General features: G+C 37.2%; 1 protein-coding gene across 3 annotated transcripts in view; it reads right to left on the minus strand.

The window, feature by feature from the left end:
* The window catches only part of CDIN1 (CDAN1 interacting nuclease 1), a 218,727-nt gene that overhangs the window by 102,450 nt on the left and 98,842 nt on the right, over positions 1-17,435 (minus strand). For all 3 annotated transcript variants that reach the window (XM_082618124.1, XM_082618125.1, XM_082618126.1), the window contains exons 6-8: positions 16,918-16,997; positions 16,519-16,568; positions 10,869-10,936 (exon numbers count right to left, since the gene is read on the minus strand). In XM_082618124.1, the coding sequence (XP_082474250.1) occupies positions 10,869-10,936; positions 16,519-16,568; positions 16,918-16,997 (198 nt within the window). The remainder of the gene's footprint in view (positions 1-10,868; positions 10,937-16,518; positions 16,569-16,917; positions 16,998-17,435) is intronic.

A 17,435-nucleotide genomic window follows, 5' to 3' on the forward strand; every position in this document is an offset into this window, starting at 1 on the left:
AAGTTTTACAACTAACAATATGTAATTCTGAAAAGCAAACGGGCTTTGAGATTTTTTTCTAAGTCTGTTCGATTTCTTGATCCTCTGTAAATATCAATGAGCCATTCAGAAGGAAAGGAGGCAGGAAAACAGAGTGCTTGACAAAGTTGGAAAAAACTACTTAGGTGCTTGGTTAAAAAAAAAAAAAGTCCTCCAATATTTTCTAAACGCTGTCCTTGACTTCTAACAGCATTACAGTGTGATTCTGAAATGAGCAGTTCTCTGTTAGATTTTGGAGTGACCTGGTCATTCAATTCCAGACATGGCTTTCTGTCTTCACCCAACCTCAACTAATGGCCCAACCAAGTAACAAGGAAGGCTGTGTGGTCTCTTAACACCTACTGGGCTGTTGACATTGTCATGCATCCCATTCGCCTTCTTGCATCACCTTTGATTAAAATTAATGGCCCATTCCCAGTTGTTGGGTAGCTTATTTCCAATCCATTTATCAGGCCAAGACAGTGGTTTCATGGCCAATGTTCAGAAACTCTGTTTTAGAACACTTCTGTGTACATCCTGAAAGGTCAGCATTTTAAATGTAAATAACCTTTTAATGACAAGACACATATTTAAACTAGATATTTAAATTAAATTTGGTTACAGTTGTTATCCTTTATCCAAATTTTGAAGGACTGATGCTAGAATTTGAAACAATCTCCCCTGCTTGAAATATAAAAAATTCTAAGTTAATTGTTGAAATAAGGAAATAAAATTAATCTTACTTTAAAAACAGGAGAATTTGGAAAACTGGACTGTGGATGAACATGACTGAAAAAATTTCTATCCTCTAAATGCATTCTGGCTACAAGAATGTTTAATGGAAAAGGCATTTATTAAATCAACCCAGGTGCCTTGAGCTGATGTTTCAGGTAGCTGATGAACAGTTTTAAAAGCTGGGTTGACATTAAAAAAGAGAGATTAATATTTTATTAAAACTATCCTAGCTTGATCAACCTTTGCAGATGTTAAAATCTGTTTCAGAAAGAAAAATGATTATGTTTCTGACAGCAGCTCAAAACAAAATTTCAAAGGTCATCAAGCAATCCAAACACACACACTAAAATCCCTTAAAAGGCAGATGCTACGCTCTTGTTCACTGCGACAAAATTACTAACACAATACTTACAATTTAAATTTCCTGAAGATAAACATCAGGTGACACTAGGAAATCTTTCCATCTTTCTGTGGAGAACCTCAAAGTACAAGAGTATTCATATGCTTTCTCCATGCCACCCCCCACTTCCCTCCCTCTCAATATGAAGTTGATTCAATAGTAACTGTACTCAAAAGACAGCTTCTAGGAGTCTGTGTCACCACCAGATATTATGCTTTTTTTTTTTTTTTAAAGAGGTTATTCCACATATCGGAAGTACTATGTTATTATGTATTGGGTATCTTCTCTGTTTATTTTCTAAACTCTCACTGCCTTACTTGCCTTGTTTCGATCTTCACACTATTTCTTTCAACCTAGATTTCCTAACAAAGGAGGAGGGTACAACTTGGCAAAGTTCAGAGAAGATGAGAGTGCAAGTATAGGAAGTAGCATTTATGAACAGGTGGCCTTGCTCACCTGGTCTAGGTCCCAGGAGAAGGAAGTTTCTATCATGGATCATCCTACTGGGAGATTTTTAAGGTCAGCCCCATCCATCTGAGCTGATTTCCTGGCCTTTGCATTATGCTCCTTTCCTGGCTCCCAGACCTTCAAAGATTTCTTACCATTAGATCATTATCCAAACCATTGGGTATGGATTTAAAATTTGCTTGACCATTGGGTGGGTCAGGGTTCCAACTCTAGGATCTCGAGGTTATGGCTCGGTCATCATCCCACATGACTTCCCTTCTGCCTCCTTCTTTGTTCATTCCCTTGTCTCACTGTGCATGTGCCTGTCTCCCAAATCCCGGGCCTATTCACTGCTCCATTCTCACCACCAACATATGCTTGGCACATATTTAAGACTCAAAAGGGTAACTGAATAAAATATAAATGCATTTTTAAGAATACCCATGTCTTCTGCAAAGCCCACCTGGACTGACTTAATAATTTTCTTTCCTGATTTAAGAGACAACAAAAGTGACCCAAAGTTCAAGGTTGTACTTGATGACTTTCACTGCTATCTTTCACCCCTGGCCCCAGCTGTCTGCTCTGAGGTACATCTTGGTCATCAAGGAAGGGACTACTCATGGGAAGTTTTCCTACCCTCTTCTTTGGTCTGTAGTATTTTAAATAACATTGGATTTATCCATTCCTTAAAGTTTGGGCAGAATTCCCCATAATAAGCAATCTAGGCCTGCTGCTACTATAGTGGGTAGCTCTGTGGTTACTTTTCCCTTTTTTTTTTTTAATGGCTACTGATCTGTTTAGATCTTCATCTCTTACACAGTCAGTTTTGCAATTTATATTTTCCTTGGGAATCATAAGTTTCATCCATGTTTTTAGAGCTTTTTGTACATATTGGAACCAAGTGGTTACTTATGATTCTTTGAACTTCCCAAGTGGAAAACTGGATGTTTAAGTAACCTGCTGTTTTCTTCAAGAAAAAATGGTCAGGATTAAGAAAAAAGAAAGAATAACATTAGTTAGAAAGGGGGAAAAAAAAGAGTAACAGCAATGTTTTAGAATAGTACTTTTAGTATAACTTCCCAGAATTGCTGGGGATCAATATGAAATCAATCTCCAAATTCTGTATACCTAACTTATTCAGTGAATGTAGCAAATATGAAGTAGGGCTCTTCTGATTTAAGGTATATTAAAAACACCTAATATATTTCATAAGTACAAGCCTGTTAATGTCATTGTTCAAGTGTTCATTATCAAAGTTAATATAAGAATATTCTCACTTAAAAGCAGACTTGTTAGCCTCTAGATCCACAAAATGTAGGGTATTTAGATAGTGTGCCTTAAGAAACACAGTATTTCTGAGCTTGTAAAGTCTTCCAACCTTCCAGTTTATACATGATAAAAGAGGCCAAGAGAAGTTAAGTGACTGCCAACACCTGGGCCTCTCAAATAGCCAGATATAGACAAGAGCCCACCACAACCAAGTACTGGTTTGTCCCAACAGACAATATACCACTCTTAATTATGGCAAGTATTTAAATTTGATCATGTGTAACACTTATGAAGTGGGGAAATTTTTCTCATTTTCCTCCTAAAAGATTTGGAAACGCAAGAGAGGGGATGGCTATCTGTTGGATAGTATTTAGTTGACACCTGACCAAAGAGGAGATGAACGAAATAATCACTTGATCTCTAGCATTTTAATGATCCTTTCTTCAATGGAACTAAAAAACCAATGAAACTGCATCCACAGATAAAACTGATGTTACATTTTAAAAGACAATCCAGATCTTCATTTGTTTTTAAGTTGTCAGGCTTGCCTTTAGAGGACATTTTTAAAAAGGAATCACACATATGTAAAGAACACTGTGAAAGTTTAATTTCTCAGGCCTTTTAATTACCCTCTCCTCTAAATGCCCAAAATATCCAAAGCAATTAAGTACTGATTACACAATTTCTTTTTTTTAAATAAAGGCGTGATTCTGAGTCAGAGAACAAAACACATCTGAAACTAGTTAACATATACTTAAGAATCATAGCATGGCATGAGGACTGCCAAGAAGAAGTTTGAGGTTTTCTTTTTTTTTTCTTAAAAGACTTTAAATTTAAGAAATAGAGTTATTTCCCAGAGAAAGTATGCAAAATTCCAGTTCATAACATCTGAAAATGAAAAGAAAAATAATATTCTGACATGGTCTTTTATCTATGAATTTGTCAAAACGTTTCTAAAATGCTAGGTTAAAATACCTCGTACAAAAAGAAACTTTTTAACACCTGTTACATTTTTACTAAATTGGGGAAGGGCAAAAAATACACATCAATACAAGTGAAAACTACAGTATATCTTTTCTACTCTAGTATCTTGTTTTTCTGGTTTTTTTTCCCCCAAAATACTGTCTCATTCAATAATTGGTGCTATGACCTTTGCATCCCATATTTTTATATTCTCTAAGAGTAAGTTTCACAGCCTTTCCAATTTAAGAAGTTAGCAGGGTTTTGGTAATAGATGTTACTGTGCTATGCAAACCATGGGCAAAGGTACACCGAACAGATATGCATTTAATGGGGAGAGTGAAAACACAGACGAATGAAATCTTTAGAGAACCTAAAAATTGCATTACAGCCATTAGTTTTAACCTCTTCCCCCATAGCCTCTTATCAAAGCCACTAATAAGGAATACAACTGACTGCTCTGACCTTGTCCTTTGCTTATGTCTTTAGGGGACAATACTTGTGAAAATTGAAGTGCCCTAAAGATAGGAAACAAATGAGAGGTCACAAGCCAGGACAGTGCAAAGTGAGGCAGGGTAGGCTGGCCCCTGCTGACTGGTGGCTGTGGAGACAGAGGACATGAACATGGACAACAAAAGCAAAACTCTTCCATATTTTATACTGCATCGCTCTAAGTTCTTTTGGTTTAATGCCACAAGAGAAGGGACAAATCAGCATGGTAGAGTAAAAAGAATTCAGGGCAAGTTGTTGGGAGGGGGAGGGCAGTACCTGTGATGAAACGTCTGGGGCAAGTTTCCACTAAACACAACAGGGAGACTGGATGGTCACAGAGCCCTTTCTAACTCCAAAATTCTGTGGAATGGATGAATGTTAGCCTTTGTCTGCCCCAGCTCTTTGAGGTGTAGTTACTGATGTTAAGACCCTATTGTCCCTGAACGAATCTCAGTGGAGGGAGGCACATTAGCAGCTCTGAGACATAAAAGTGATCTCTACACACTGATACACAAACACACAGGACCAAGGAACCAATCCAACCATAACAGTAACAGATTTGACCCCCGATGCCTTTTGGTTATGGGGAATAAAGCTCCAACCTGTAGCTAATTTTCTGTGGGGTGAGATATTTGATTTTTTTCTGTCCTGTACTCTGCCCTGTCTGGCACTGCCACCTTACTCTCACAATGTGATTCTGGTGGGCGGTCCTCCCGCCCCCACCACTGGCCACAGGAGTGGACACTTGACCCAGAATAACTGATCAGAGCCCTTTCTAAGGTTCATTATGAGGCCAACGAGAAGCACCACTGTTCCCTGGGATTACAAACTCTCAAGAGTAAACAAATTAGCAACTGCCAGGGATCATCTTTGTTGTCTAAGAATGAAGCCAACAGGGAAAAAAAGAACACAAAAGGGAAAAAAGAGGAGAACTGATGACACTGTTTTGTCTTCTGGATTCTAGACACACCAGAAGCAAACTTCTCCTTTGGACTTCACGGGTATATCTCTGAACTAATAAATTCTCCTTTTTTGTGTGTGCATATAATCTAGTTGGACTGGATTTCTGTCACTTACAACCAAAAGTTTTAATTTATCATCAGTAGCCAGGAGAGCAGATATTGGCAGATGTGAGTTATCTAACCAGAGCAATGGTGACGGAAGAGCTGTGGGCCTGAAGCAGGAAGACTACCATCATTAAGTGGGCAGGGTAACCTGTCTTCAAAGTTCCAAAGAACCTGTCTTTCAGCAGCATACACACGTCTGTGGTTCTTTTCTCTTGGTCCCAGGGAGAAGCGTGCACAAGCATATTCAGTAAGGCAAGTAAGTAAAGATGGTCCCTCACCTTGACAACTTCTTCAGGAAGGGGAGAACAGGCCCCAGATTCTCCAGATCCTGCCCCCAATATAATGTTCCTGTTACCCTGAAAACTGCATCTAATTTTTAACCTTTAGTTAGGAATTTAAATAGTTGATACCTTCTGAAATACCCAACCATCTCAGTTCCCTTTAGCCTATATAACCATATGTTTTATTTCTAGTCTCTTAACCTCTACTGCTAACATCTGCATGTAAACACAATCCTAGTATTCTAAATCTCATCTATTCCCACTGCCTATTCTTCACCTAAAGTCATAATCCCCCGTTTGTCACATCATAATCACTTCCCCAGAGCACTGCTGCTTCAGGTGGGGAATAAAGCAGCAGGAGTAGATGAACTCTTAGAAACAAAGATCCTAATTTCTTACAGCAAGGGACATCCTTCACTAAGCCTATTTGGCTTTACAGATTACACCCTCCTGGAGCCCCACAGAGTAATACATGGATGCTAGAAAAGCACCCATGTAAAATATGCTGGTTTGTCATAAGGCAAGACCAAACATGGTAGGGTGAGGAAGGGATGAAGCAAGTGTCTCTCAGGTGTCACTCAAAATAATTGTTAGCTTCTACTAACAGGGCAACATTCACTGGAAAGAATAAAATAACTCCAGAGCCATCCTTATTAAGCCAAACTTAACAAGAACTTGCACCAGACAGTGGCTGTGGAAGTCACTAATGAAAGTCCCTCCGACCTGGAGATACGCCAACCCATGGAGGATGAATGGTTCATCTTCAGTCTTTGGTACAAGCTCTTTCATATCTTCCCTAACAGTGCAAACAGTCTTGTCATCTTCTGGAAGTCACTATTTTCCTTTCCTCCCTTGCCTTTTGTCCAAATCTCTCCTCTCACCCCCTCAAAAAAGAGAGACAGACAGACAGAGAGACAGAGACAGAGAGAGGATATAACAAAACGTGGTTTCATTAATTACTTGAGAGATACAAATTAAAACATCTCCATCAGTAGACATAATACATTTTCTATTTCACTGATGTTAGAAATGGAACAAACTCTTCGCAGAGGGGATAAGGATGGTCACAAGTGACACTGGTCAATTTAAAGTTTAAGAAGGGTTCTTTGTGCTTTCAAGCCTAAAAGTGGGCAGCAGGCTCTTCACATTTTCAGAGACTTTAAATGCCGATCAATAAATATTCATTCTAAATTAACTATCCTTGGAAAGAACTGACCTCTACTTATCTGAAATTTTCCTGGAAGGCTCCATGTTTGACTTAAGTTTTGTTTTTTTTTTTTATCCCTAATGGTACCTGCCCATAGCAAGTACTAAAGGTATCTGTCTGCTGCACCAAAAGAAAGAGTGGTTAGCTTAGTGGTAAGACAGCCAAGCTAATGAGCTCAACTAGCTGTCCGAGAAGAACATGGAAGCAGGAAGGGGCGACTGAGAGAGAACAGATGAGTAAGTAAAATTCTATCACCACTTCAGGAAAAGTAGCTTATGAGCCAGTAGCATTTTCTTCATATGTAAAGGGTAGCTATTGATTTTCCTTTCTTTCAAAAATTTCATAGGAGAAACAGGATAACAGTCTTGAATGTATTTATTTTCACTATCAAGACAATCAAGTGAGATGCACTAGATGAAACTGCATTCTTACTGGGATGGACAAGGCAATAGTGTGTGTGACTGAGCAGCCGGACGGCGGGAGTGTTTGTCATCATCCTCGTACTAATTAGTGTATAGTTCCTGGCATGCAGAGAACATACGCGACGAAAGTTAACTGAAAAGAATGAATGAATAATGAATAAAAGAATTACAAGGACTCTGAGAAAATTGCTAGAAATTACCTGTATTCATTTGTTTGTAACTTGTCTCCCTACTAGACCATAACGCTACATAAGCAGGGACTTTATCTGACTTATGTCTAATGCTTAAAATAGCACCTGACTCAGTAACTTATTTTTTGAACAAATATGTGAATAAAATATATTTTCGAGTTGGAGAAACTTAAAGTCATTTATTCAACGTTGACTCCTCTTAATACAATATACATTTTGAGAAGTACAAAATGGATAAATTTACAAGATAGGATAAATCCGAGTATACCCAAATCTTCAATGAAAAGGACTCTCTTTCCAATAGTGCCTGGTGAAATCTTGTGCCATAGCAACTGCTCAGTACATGGTTATAAATCAAGAAAATTTAAGAAATTATTAGGGTTAAGATAAAAGTGATTTATTTTTATTTTTCTCTTTTATCTGACCTCTCTGTTTTACAGAGGTCAGATAAAATATGTATTTTATAAAATGACATATCGAGCACAATAGGTAGAAAATTTTAAATGAGATAAAAAATTTCAGGAAGTCATAATTCTTAAGAAGGGGTAATATATAAACAATAAGAATCCTTGTCTTTTGAAAGTAGTCCAGATTTGAAGGAGGGAGGGAGGGAGGGAAGGAGAGAGAGAGAGACATGGAGGGAAAGAGATTGATTTTACCTTCACTTATTAAAAAAAAATCAAAGAAAAACAAACATGTTTGCAATGTCTCTGCAACAAAATTCATGGTGTACACATGTAAACAAGAAAACATAAAATACATTTAGTGGTCTATTTATATACCAATATTTTTGATGATCTATCTAAATTTACCTGGTACAGTACTTTAGATATGATTAATCATTGTGAAGGGGTATTTCCAAGGTAAAAGAACAACCCCATAACAATACTCCATACAAAGCTTTGAATTTTCATGTTTTAACCATAAATAAACATGTATTAATTCAGTATTACGTTAAAACGCTTAAAGTACATAGAATAACAACTTCTTCGTATGCTGATGAGGAAATGCCTCAAAACAGGACTGAGGTTACATGAAGCCAGCGATACAGTTAAGTATCATCTTTAGTATGCTTCAATAAAAGAATTACCTCTAGATCTTAGAGCACAGTGGAATAGATGGGATTCTTCCATATGAAGTCCCCTTTCTGAACACGTATGCAAGTGGCAATGACTCCTTGGTGTGTTTCTGCACTGCCTTTGTCAGCCATGGCCAATCCAGTCTAGTGCACTCAGTTCCCGGAATCAAGGGAGTCAAGGACCTGGGACTAAGTTTAAGCCATGAGTAAGCCCTTTGCTTTTCCTCCCTGGTGGGGTCTTCTAGTCCTCAGGAAGGAAGCAGAGAAAAGCTAGTTGAAGCAAAGAAGTGGTGCCAAGGGCCTGACTACTCTTAAGCAGATGGTGCCAAGAGAGTAATACCAAGCAGTCTTGAAAATATGACTGCTCAGTCGGTGGCTTGAAACAATAGACTTGGCCGTGCTGTATTGGTCACTGAGTGATCAATATGATCAGATACTTCATAATATTATCGGAACTCCATAGTTCTACAACATATCTCATGGTGCATCACAGGTCATCCATTCCAACTGGTTCTGAGTCATTATACACTCTGTTTTTTATCAGATTTTAAAAAGTGATTTCTATCTAATTCACCCTCTTTCCATATGCTGAACATCTCAGTTGTTCTTCTTATATGGCTGAATAATATTCCGTTGTATATATGTGCCACATCTTCTAGTGGCACATATATACAATGGAATATTACTCAGCCATAAAAAGGAACAAAACTGAGTTATTTGTAGTGAGGTGGATGGACTTAGAGACTGTCATACAGAGTGAAGTAAGTCAGAAAGAGAAAAACAAATACTGTATGCTAACACATATATATGGAATCTAAAAAAAAAAAAAAGGTCATGAAGAACCTAGGGGCAAGACAGGAATAAAGATGCAGACCTACTAAAGAATGGACTTGAGGATACGGGGAGGGGAAAGGGTAAGCTGTGACAAAGCAAGAGAGTGGCATGGACATATATACACTACCAAATGTAAAATAGATAGCTAGTGGGAAGCAGCTGCATAGCACAGGGAGATCAGCTCGGTGCTTTGTGACCACCTAGAGGGGTGGGATAGGGAGGGTGGGAGGGAGGGAGATGCAAGAGGGAAGAGATATGGGAACCTATGTATATGTATAACTGATTCACCTTGTTATAAAGCAGAAACTAACACACCATTGTAAAGCAATTATACTCAAATAAAGATGTTAAAAAAAACAAAAACAAAAACTTGCTGCTTTTGCATAGCAAAATTTAATTCAGTAATCTGAGGCCACTTTCCTAATTTATCAGCTTTCTTTAACTCTCGCTGGAGAATATTTATGGTATACCCCATCTTAAAATTATCAACAATCTTATAACACATTCAACTCCATTCTCCAGGTCACTAATAAAAATATTGAATATTAAGAGTTAAAACAGACTTCTTGCGGGACTGTATTCAACATCCTTGCTCAACTTGACATAAGACCATTCATTTGACTTTCCTTGGCTAAGTCTTGTCCATTTTGGAGCAAAAATTATGTAATCCAATATTGTTTGATGTTTTTAAACTAAAAAAAATACACTATGCAAACTCTTAAAACATCTACATAAAACAGATGTGTACAATAATACGATCTGTATAGAACCTTGACAAATTACCACATTTAAAATGGAGAAGAGGAATTAATTCCTTGTAGAGTGCTTTATGCTTGCTGTGATCAGTTATCACATGAATGCCTTTTGAGGCTTAATTTCTAATGCGTAAGAGACATTGAAAGAAATAACAATCTGTAATAAGATTCCACATTGGCACACAAACACATGCATACATGTGAGATTTTTAAAAATCATACTAAATCTATGATGACAATTCATGTTTGGCATAAAAATAATAAAATCTCAGTATTTCATTTTCAAGTAAAAGTACTAGCCGATTCCATACATGAGACAAAAATACCTAATATGAATTTTTCTAACAATTCTTTTTAATATATAAAGTATTTTATGGACAATATTTCTTTTGTTTCTTTCTCTCAGAAGGCCTAGATTATGGCTAATATCTCATGACACCAAAAGTAATACTGCAACAGATATTAAAGTATTTTTTCAGCCACTTATGCTATAAAATATTAATTGCAAGCCTGTGCATGTGTTGTATATATAGGGGATTAGGTAACTGAGTTCCTGCTCAGTTCTAAATCAATAAAAGATAACATGCACAGCATCCATCATCGTTTTCTCTTCCTTTAGTACATAATAACTGCAAGTGGAAGATTTTTAAAAATATATATTTAAGCACTCGTGGAGATAACATATGCTGGAGAGGACGTAAGCAATACTTACCTAGGAAGGACAGGTTTTTCTCCAGAAGCAAGTCCCTGAGCAGGACTTCATGCTCATGACCAATGGCACTGGGAAGCGTTAGTTAAGGAGGGTAACATAGGTAGAATTAAATCACGCTAAGACCAGGGATATACTTTGAGATGAAATGACCAATGGAGGTAATTACAGCAAGTACCTCCTCATATAGCCCACATCTCTGAGGAGTGAGATTTCTTTACAAATCCCCTCATTTAAGTGATTCGACAGACTTTTTTCTATAATGTTTAAGTGGATTTTGGCAAATAAAGATTTGTAAATGGAGGTGTACTTTATCTTCTTTTGAAAAGAAGTTCATTTTAAACATCCTTTATGCTATGTTAAAAATCCCTCAGTTCAATTTAGGACCATTTATTAAGCACTTACTAGGTGCAGCAAAGAATACCAACCAGCCTTTGCTCTAAAAGAGTTTCCAGTCTTAAAGAGTTCCATAAATCTTCTGTGAATTCACACTTGTCACAAAGCCAGCATTTAGCAGCTCCTATTTCACTTCTAGTCTATGACTGGTGCTCTTCTGTGACTTGGGAAGTCAAACAACTGACTTGTTGAGAATTATATGTACTCTGGAGGAAAGACATCCTAGTAAAGGGCTGTGGATCAGGCTGTGGGTACAGAGGCTGTTTCAAGTCTTTTTCTCGTGTGTGCAAGTTTTCACAAATTATATAATGCATATAAATACATACACACTCACATATAAATGTTTTGAGTGTTGGGACTTCCCTGGCAGTCCAGTGGTTAAGACTCCGTGCTTCCACTGCAGGCGGCATAGGTTTGACCCCTGGTAGGGGAACTAAGATCCCGCATGCCAGGCGGCCAAAAAAAAAAAAAAAAAAAAAAGTTTTGAGTGCTATTATGAGGCAGGCACTGTATTAAGTGCTTTATGTATTCGATTTCATCCTCACAGTTATTATTATCCTTATCTTACAGATGAGAAAACCGAGGCTTAGAAAGAAATCTGCACAAGGTCATATGGCTAATGTGTGGCAGAGCAGAAGATCGGTATAAAATCTCTGCAAAGCCTGTGTCTGTGACCTCTGTACAGCTTCTTTAAAAAATAGTAAAATTGATTATGTAAAGATAATTGATATTAGTTAATATTTCTTAAATACCATATACTAAGCCTTTGTGCTAAACACTTTGGTGTATCATCTTATTTAATCTTCACAACAACCACATGAGCAGGTACCATTACTAGTCCCAGTTTTACAGTTAACGAAAGAAAGGTTCAGGAAGGCTGAAGAACCTGCTGACAGTCTCATGGCAAGTAAGTAATGAAGTCAGGAAAGAGACTTGGAATTCTGGTCTATTTTCCAAAAGGATGAGATTGTATAAAGTGTGAAAAGGAGTGTTATCCTATTCTGGTACTTTAATTCTGTCAAAAGCATTTGATAGCATAGGCAGATCTTGCAGATATTGTGGATTCAGTTACAGAATAAAAAAAAATCACAGTAAAGCAAGTTACGTGAATTTTTTGGTTTCCCAGTGCATATAGAAGTTATTTTGGGGCTTCCCTGGTGGCGCGGTGGTTGGGAGTCCGCCTGCCGATGCGGGGGACATGGGTTCGTGCCCCGGTGTGGGAGGATCCCACATGCCGCGGAGCGGCTGGGCCCATGAGCCATGGCCGCTGGGCCTGCGCGTCTGGAGCCTGTGCTCCGCAACGGGAGAGGCCACAGCAGTGAGAGGCCCGCGTACCGCAAAAAAAAAAAAAAGTTATTTTTACACTATAATGTAGTCTGTGAAGTGCTCAGTAGCATTATGTCCAAAGAAACAATGCAAATACCTTAATTAAAAAATACTTTATTGCTAAAAAATGTTAACCATCACCTGAGCCTTCAGCGAGTCCTAATCTTTTTGCTATTATAACATCACAGATGACGTTAACAAATATAATAATAGTGAAAAGGTTTAAAATACTCTAAGAATTACCAAAAGGTGACGCAGAGACATGAAGTGAGCAAATGCTATGGGGAAAATGAATCCGACAGACTTGCTCAATGCTGGGTTGCCACAAACCTTCAATTTGTAAAAGGCATAATATCTGCAAAGCGCAATAAAGTGAAGCACAATAAAATGAGGTGTGCCTGTAATTATCTAATTCTCCATCTCACTGATGTCAACCTGGTCCTATCACTCCTTGGCTTACCAGAGACTCTTTAATTCTGATCATGCACTGCGAGAGTCCAATTTAAATCAAATAAAGCTTATATATTATTTGTAAAATTAAAAATTCTTAGAGAATTAGTCTGCTCTTTATCAACACGTACAGGTGAATATCACTTAAATCTTAGAATTCAAGAGGTAAGACCACTCGTATCCACTGTCAAAACAAGCCCCAAGTCATTATCATTGTCTTTCTCCTTCTGTTGTCCCCTCCTCCCCATGCACAGGACTGCTCTTACTTCTCATTGAAAATAAAATAAAGAAAACAAATTCTTAAATCACAAAATTCCACACATTTGCAGAGTCCATTGAAGATACCTGATGGATACCTCTCAATGGTTTCTCATTACTAGGGGCATCCCACATTTGAGAACTAAATTATTTACTTCTATTCCACATAAATGTGCTCTCACTTTTATTGTTGTAAATTATTTACATCTAAAATGTTGAATCATGAAACTGAGGTTACTGATGGTACAGAAATGAAACCCACAGCACTTCAAGCTTCCTGTATCATTATCTTTCCTTGCTCCTCTGTTTAGGTCTTTGTCTAATAGCTTGTCCTGAAGTCACACTTTGGAAAGTTGAGGTGGCCGGTTTCTCACGTCTTTTGTGTCTGTGAATATAACCTGTGGCAGGAAAGGTGGGCATGGCTATGTAGGAAGAATTACAGTAGACACCAAAAGAAAAAGAAAGTACAATGACAGTTTATATACTCTTTGCTACTGTGCTTTTCTGGCGTCTTATTAATAAATGACCAATTTACTTTATTCTACTTAAACAAATGTCTACATGTAACATTTTCATAATGGAGTAAAAAGGTTTTGCACCTATTCTATTTATTAAGTGTGTGCTTTCTAATGAAATGATGCAATTTACTGAGTAAGCAATGTAAACATTACCAAATTATCAGAACAACATACAAATAGCATTTCCACTCACATGAAAATTCAATAATTTTTACTCAGTGTGAAATAAAATAATTCCTGTTGATCAGCCTCAGAAACATCTGTGCAAGTGTATTTACATTATATTAAACTGCTGCTATCTCAGTGCAAAGATAAAATCAATTCGCTATGAACATCCCAGCCTGTTTTATTTTGCATGGTAAAAGCAATCACTAATTTGAAACTTTGGAAAGATATACTTCTTGATTATGCTTTGTTTGGTATAAACATATATAGAATACAAGGTCTAGAAAATAAAGCTTATAAAAACAGTAATTTTACTGGCAATAGGCATAATGGAACTGTGAAATTATAATCGAGTCAGTGAATACAATTTACAGACATACATCATTATCTTTATCAACTGAAATCATGTACTACTTTAAATTCTACTGGCAATAACACAGCCAAAAAAGGAAAGTGAATGATGGCAAAAATGCAAGGAAAATACTCCAAACAGAATTTATAATGCTTCATAAGCAGAAACACTTAGACTTTCTCTGTAATAATACTTATTATTGATGTATGGCAGTGACCATGGGGCAAAACTTGTAAATAACCTCACAAGCCATTTTCTTCGCCAGCAATACAGCAATCTAGTTTCCCGTAAGCATCTCAACTATTACTGAAAAACAGCCTCCTGGCATTTACAAAGCAGTTGACTTCGTACTTTAGTCCATGCATATATAATTAGATAGTTATATTTAAAATCAAAAAGCAATCCTTCAAAAGACATTATGCTTTTAAAACCTTAACTTTAAATTGATTTTTAACTATTTTATGTGCTTCAAAATTAACATGTAATTCCACCCCAGATACTCTGAGATGGTGTTAGTTGTTATATGAATGTGCTACACTTTATCATTGTAGCAATGTGAGGTTGGCATTCCGACAGTTTCTAACACTATCATTAATTTTACACTGAAAATAAAGTATAGTTTCACTTTGGTCTAATAAAGAGGCAAGCTTATGACAATGCTGTGATTTTTTTTTTTCTTTGAGGTACGCGGGCCTCTCACTGTTGTGGCCTCTCCCGTGTGGAGCACAGGCTCCGGATGCGCAGGCTCAGCGGCCATGGCTCACGGGTCCAGCCGTTCCGCGGCATGTGGGATCTGCCTGGACCGGGGCACGAACCCGTGTCCCCTGCATTGGCAGGTGGACTCTCAACCACTGCGCCAGCACGGAAGCCCAATGCTGTGATTTTATTCATTTAAGTTAGATTGGAATAAGAAATATACAAGGGCTATAATGTATTAATATTATATATTAATAAATATAATAGATTAAGTTAGATTGGAAGAATAAATATACCAAGGGCTGTAACATAGATACTGAATATTCTTACAAGAGGGCTCTGTTAAAAGATTATTTTTCAAAGGTTAACTTTATGAAAAAAAGAAAATGAATCTTTTTTTTTTACAAAAATTTCACTGACTCTAAGCCTTTAGGAAACAAGGTGGAATATAAACACACACACACACACGCACACACACACGCGCACACACACACACACACTTTCTCTCTCTCTCTCTCTCTCTCTCTCTCTCTCTCTCTCTCTCTCTCGACGACTAGCAAGGGCTTCTAACAAAAAGCCTCCTTACTAGTAAGCACCGAGTCACAACTGGTCGCAATGCCACCCATGCTAACAAAACCCAGGAAGGGTATGTTATATTATTAAGAAATATGAGACTCATGGACTCAGATAGATATGATTCCCATTAAAAAATTGCTAATTATTTAACTTTTTGAATAAACTTTTTGAGCCCAGGACTGTCAATATCCTTAGTGTTGCCACACACTTCTAAAGGTATTGATTAAAAATGTCCTCCTTCACCAAGTCTAGTTGCTGTCCACTCAAATCCTGTTTGAAGAAGCAAGCATTAACTCTAGTAATCTCAATATCTTTAATGAAGAATGACTGGACATCTGTTCTCATAGCCTTAAATTCAGTCCAGAGGGAAAAATTAGCTTGGTTTTCTCTAAAAATGTTTATTAGGAACCCAAGCAAGAGCTCAGATTGTAATCAACATTTAAGCAATAAGAATCTACTGCCCTTTAAAATGTGATGGTCTCTGGTGGCATTTTAATCACATCATCCTTTAACTCCAGGCTCAAAATTTATTCTCAACTAAATTTGGTTCATTTTAAATAGAAATGTGTTATATTTGAAAAAATGTTCACTGGCATAGTTAGACATCTAAGACAATGTGTTACTTGCCTCATGACTCTGTACCTTTAAACTCACTGAAAACCAAGCAGTTTGAAATAAGCCTGTGACTGTGCAACTGCTGAACTGACATCTTCCCGGGGCCTATCTGATTTTTTTTTTTTTTAAGCTGTAGAAAAGAATGGTCTGCAGTGACCCTCCAGTTGATTGAATATAAAATAGAAGAGTATGAAATGTGTTTTGCGAAGCAGAACTTTATGTCAGGTTAAAGCTAGACACATCTCCTCCACTGAGTCTAAGCTCGTCAATTGTGCACCTAAAATTTTATGGGAAAGGATACTGTTTGATGCAGTCCACCAGTGGTCCATAACAGCAGTCGTTCACGATGCACTGCAGACAAATAAGAGAAGGGGTCTGGGATGAGTGACTACAAAAACTGTTGCAGTTAAATAGTATCCTAAAAGCAGTAATTCCTTTTCCTAAAAAGAAATTTAAAAAGCTATCAAAAGACTGTTCAGATTTAATCACAGAAAACAAAAATTGCATCCTTTTTATTCACTATAAAAGCAAGCTATTAAAAAGTGAAATGCTCTTCTCTCAAATATTGCATTGCCATTTATGGTGCACCCTGACCTCAGTGATAGTTTATGATGACAGTAATTAAATGAGGTTTAAAATCCTTTACTCTGCTAGGCAGATAACAGCATTGCCACTGAAAATAGACAGCTGTGATTAATACCTGATAGACCTGATTTGCTAGAACTCCATCTGGAATCTGAGAAGGGTCCCGTAGCATACTATTTATAACAGACTTGGAGGCTGCAGAAGAAAAGAGATGAACTGTTAGCAGACAGTCAACATACTTTTAATGCAACATGAGAAGTGACATATACCTATAAATACACAAAGCATGAAAATGAAAACGTTACTGATACTAATCATTTTTTTCCTTTTTTCAAATCTATGGGAAGCTTTTAATTAGAGCACTTTGCCAAGTTTATAAGCCACATTGCCAGATTTGAAGATGCCCTAATTTTTCCAAGGTAAATTAACAAGTATAGACCTACAGCATATGTCTCTTTGCAGATAAACTACCTTTGGAAAAGCCCACTTGGGGGAAAGAAAAAGCACAACAAAAACAATCAGAAAAGAAAATATTTACCTTTTGCAGGTAACTATGTTATAACCAAGCATATGTACCTGGAAAGCTTAGTGAAGGCAGGTCAGATTCAAAGACTTCAATGACGTCAATAAAAA

The sequence above is a fragment of the Mesoplodon mirus genome (genome assembly GCF_964341445.2).
Source record: "Mesoplodon mirus genome assembly, chromosome: 4".
In the NCBI taxonomy this organism is placed as follows: Eukaryota; Metazoa; Chordata; class Mammalia; order Artiodactyla; family Ziphiidae; genus Mesoplodon; species Mesoplodon mirus.